The sequence below is a fragment of the Moschus berezovskii genome, chromosome 11 (assembly GCF_049115385.1).
Source record: "Moschus berezovskii isolate FMDL1 chromosome 11, NW_MosBer_1.0, whole genome shotgun sequence".
Lineage (NCBI taxonomy): Eukaryota > Metazoa > Chordata > Mammalia > Artiodactyla > Moschidae > Moschus > Moschus berezovskii.
In genome coordinates this window covers 7,256,347-7,260,359 of record NC_142470.1, presented here as the reverse complement: position 1 = coordinate 7,260,359, position 4,013 = coordinate 7,256,347, and the positions used below count along the sequence as shown (strand labels likewise).

General features: G+C 61.8%; 1 protein-coding gene across 1 annotated transcript; it reads right to left on the bottom strand.

Annotated features, from left to right (window-relative positions):
• Nucleotides 1-448: 448 nt before the first annotated feature.
• Nucleotides 449-2,026, bottom strand: IER5L (immediate early response 5 like). The gene has a single exon (XM_055400766.2). It carries the CDS (start codon nt 1,832-1,834, stop codon nt 626-628), a length of 1,209 nt encoding a protein of 402 aa, XP_055256741.1. The 5' UTR covers nt 1,835-2,026; the 3' UTR covers nt 449-625.
• Nucleotides 2,027-4,013: the final 1,987 nt, after the last annotated feature.

Here is a 4,013-nt window from a genome sequence, read left to right as displayed (position 1 = left end):
TTGAAGTGTTTTCATTTCTGCCTTCTCATTTTGAGAACTTTGGAGGCCGCCCCCAGAGAGGAAATGTGACCCAAACCTCCCTTTCGGAGATAGAGTTTGCCTTTGTTTTTGCTCAGGATTTCACAAGACCCATTCCTCACCCCGCGGAGGGACTGGAGAGAACAGAGCTCCGGGCTTCCTGGGTCTGACAACTGATTGGAATCGGCGTCCGGGACCCTGCGCCCTCCTGCGCTGCGCCCCCGGCGCGCCCCAGCGGTCCGGGCACCCTGCCTCGCCCCCCGGCTGCCCGGTACCTCCTCCGGGCAGCAGCCCTTCCTCACGTGGCTGGCTCCTCGCTAAACACCACTGCAATCACTACAATAAAAAGAAAAAAAAAAAAAGAGTAGGAGAAACACAAAGCATACTTAAATAGGCGCTTTTTCTCTCTGCAAAAATAAAGTCCAAGATCTTAGATTTCTTTTTTTTTTATTTTACAATTTATAAAACATCAGCCGTCTCCCTTTGGTCGCCCCTGCTTAGCCCGGAGTGGCCGGGCGCCCGTTCGTTCCCTCCTCTCGCCCCTTGGCCGAGTCTTTGTCTGGCCCCAGCCCCGCGGGGCCCCGGGTCCCCGTGCCCTCGGGGGTCCCTAGAAGGCGACAATGGCTCGAGTCCAGGCGCCGAGGCTGGCGAGCGCCTGCTTGGCGCACAGCTGCCCGTTGAGCGGCGGCGGTTGCTCGGAGGAGTCCGGCTGTCGGCTCACCAACCCGGAGAAGCCCGAGCCAAAGATGGAGATCAAGTTTGAGATGTTGGACGCGTCCGGGGACGAGTCCGGGCAGAAGTCCTCGAAGCGAGCGCGCTTGCAGGGGGCGAACGGGACGCCCCCGGGGGGCTCGGCCCCTAGGTCGCCCGCATCCTCGTCGTCGTCGTCGTCCTCCTCCTGGCCAGGGTAATACTTGCGCTTGCAGCCGGCGGCAGACGCCAGGCCGGGTCCCGGGGCGCCCTGGCCACAGCAGGGGCAGTGGGCGGAGGCGCAGCAGTCCTGGTGCAAGTAGCCGTTCTCCACCGTGGTCACCACGTGAGTGTCCAGGTCCAGCACGGTGGTCTGGCTGCTGCAGTGCACGCCAAAGTCCGAGGGGGCCGGATACGCGCCCCGGTAGAAGCCGGGAGAGGAGGCGGGGGCCGGGGAGGAGGGCTGGGAGGCGGCGGCCGCGGCCTGAGGGGCGGCCCCAGGGGGCGCGGAGGGCGCGGAGCAGGCAGCCGAGGCGCGAGGGTCCCGCGGGCAGAGAGCGGCGGGCGGCGGCGGCGGCGGCAGCGGCGCAGGACCCGGCTGCAGCGGCTCCAAGGGCTGCCCGCGGTGGGGCGCGCCGTGCGGCGGCTGGAGCGCGGCGCATCCGGGCAGCTCCGAGAGCGCCCCCGCGCCTCCCGCGGGCGCCCCGGCCGCCGCCGCCGCCGCGCAGCCCCTGGGCGCCGGGTGCTGGTGCAGCTGCTGCTGGAGGTGCAGCTGGTGGAGCTGGTGGAGCTGGTGCAGCTGGTGACGGGCGACCGGTTCGCGCGCCTCCCCGTCCCCGCCGCCGCCAAGTTGGAGAGGGCCGAAGTCGGCCGCGCTGGCCGGCATGCCCGGCGCCGCGTACGCGAGGTGCTGGTGCTGGTGGTGGGGCGGCTGCTGCTGCTGCTGCTGCTGGCGCCGGTAGAGCTCGGCGTAGCGCTCGCTCAGGTAGAGCTGGCGCGCGTTGCGGAGCACGTAGGACACCAGGAGGTTCTTGTGCAGCTTGATGCCGCCGCGCTGGGTCCGGGAGCTGTGGATCTTGCGCAGGGAGATGCTGATCAGGCTCTGGGCGTCCAGGGCGCACTCCATGCTCCCTTAAAGACGGCGGCGGCGGAGCAGCCGCGGCCGTTGCTGCTGCTAAAGATGCTGCTGTTTCGGCTTCCAGCCGGCCTCCGGGACGCACTGGGCAGGGGAAACGGAGCCTGGGTCAGCGGGTCGGCTGCGCTCCGAGAGGAGCCGCCACCATGCGCTGCGCACCACCCACGGGGTCCAGCTCCCCAGACGGCGCCAAAGCAATGAGCCTCTGCCGGCCCGGGCCCCAGCTATTTAGCCGGGCGTCCAGGCCCCGCCCCACACCTGATGAGCCAATCATCGTGCCCCAAACCTCCCGAGTGACAGACGCTGCCCGCCCCGGGGCCACTAAGCTAGCCAATCAGACCAAGGCGGTTCCTTTGTGCTATTCAAATACCGAACGGACCCGGGGCCTCCAACGCTGCCGCTGCCTCGAATGTTCTCCTGGGGCCGCCGCGCCGCTCGGGACTTGGAGTCACGGGGGCCGCTGTCTGCGACGTGGCCGCCTCACAGTCGTCACGTTGGAGCCCGTGGCAGCCCTCGGCCCAGTTCCTGGGAGCCCAGGGTCGGTTCACCTGCGTGCTGCTGCGACGGCTCCTCCCCCTTCCGCATGGCTGGGCCTCACCTGCGGCAGGTGCGCGCAACTCCCACTCCCGGCCACGCGGCACCTCCTTTCTGATCTGTCGCCCCCGCCGGGTGACCCACTGGACCCAAGGCTTTTGCAAGAGACTCGTGGGGCCGCCAGCTTGACCTGTGGGGACTCCTCAGGGGAAAGAGATTTCGAGGTTCCCTCAGTCGCTGGGAATGTGGGATCTGACTCCTTGACTTTTTGGTCGAGGGGCCTCAGAGAACACTCGGAGAAGGGCCGTCCTCTCCGTTGGTCTGACGGAAGAACCCCAAACATGGTGAATTTTGATCTCCCCAGATGGAGAAGGCTTGGACGCATGCCCCTGGCAAACACCTGAGGTCTAAAGGCGTTCTGAGAGCTGACATCCAGTGTCCTAATCACCCGTCCTGTAACCTCTCCTTTCTTTTCTAACTAATAATAATGACAATAGGGACTATTATTATGTACCTAGTATGGGGGAGGCCCTGCCAGAAACCCCCTGACTCCCTCCCCAAGACTGCCTGCAGATAGGGACCTCAGTCTTAGAGGAAAAGGGTGACTCTCTTGGGAAATCATGCAGCCGAGGAACTCGCCAACTTAACTCTTGTTGACAGTTTTCCTTCTTGTCCTGAATCGTTCGTGGGGCCACCTCCTTCCAGCTGGGAGCTGAGACGGTGAAGATTTTCTCCAGGGAGCTCTTGATTTGGACTGGTTAGCCTGAAAGGGGGTGACTGCTGCTTAGAGTGTGTGTGGGGGTGTCCAAGGCACCTGGGTGGGAGGGTTTCTTTGAAGTGGGCAGGACGTTTGCCTGAGGAGGGGGTCCTTGAGTTGGCCCTTGAAGGAGGAACAGGCTTCACAGAGAGTATGAAGGCTAGGTGGGCCTTGTGTGTGTTGGTTGGGAGGAGGTCTCAGAGGCAAACTTCCTGCTGTTTCACCCTCTCCTTGGGGTTTCTTCCGAATCTCTTCTTTCGTTGGGCCTGTTGTCCTCAGCACCTGCTTCATTCCTTGGCAGGAGTAAAGAGACCCAGCCAGCCCATCCAGTACTCTCTCGGTGTCCCCTCAGATTTAAGAATTCTCCAAGTTTGTTTCCTCCAACAATTTTTCAGCATCTACTCAGTGCCAGGCAGCAAGGATAAAAACAGATTTAGGGAGTATATACCCATTTTTCAGATGAAACTTGGAGCGCTGACAGCGGAAGGGACTTGCCTGAGGTCCCACAGCTCCAGGTCCAGTGCTCTGGCCTTTCCTTGCCATCTGTGCACAATTTCAAACTGTCCTGAGCCCCTGTGATCGGAAGAACCTCTTCTGCCCCCACCCAGAGAAACCAGGATTGACACTTTAGGGAAACTGTGAGAAAAGGCGTCTTACTTCCATTATATTGGTGATCTGCTAACAGGGACACACAGAATACAACTTGTTCATGTGATAGTATTTGTAATAATAAAAATATACTGCTCCTTACCTCCCCAGAGCCTGTCTGAAAGACACACAGAGACTTCATTCTTTTATCTATTATGTTTTGACCACACTGCAAGGCATGTGGGATCTCAGTCCCTGGCCAGGGATCGAACCTGCGCCCCCTGCATTGAA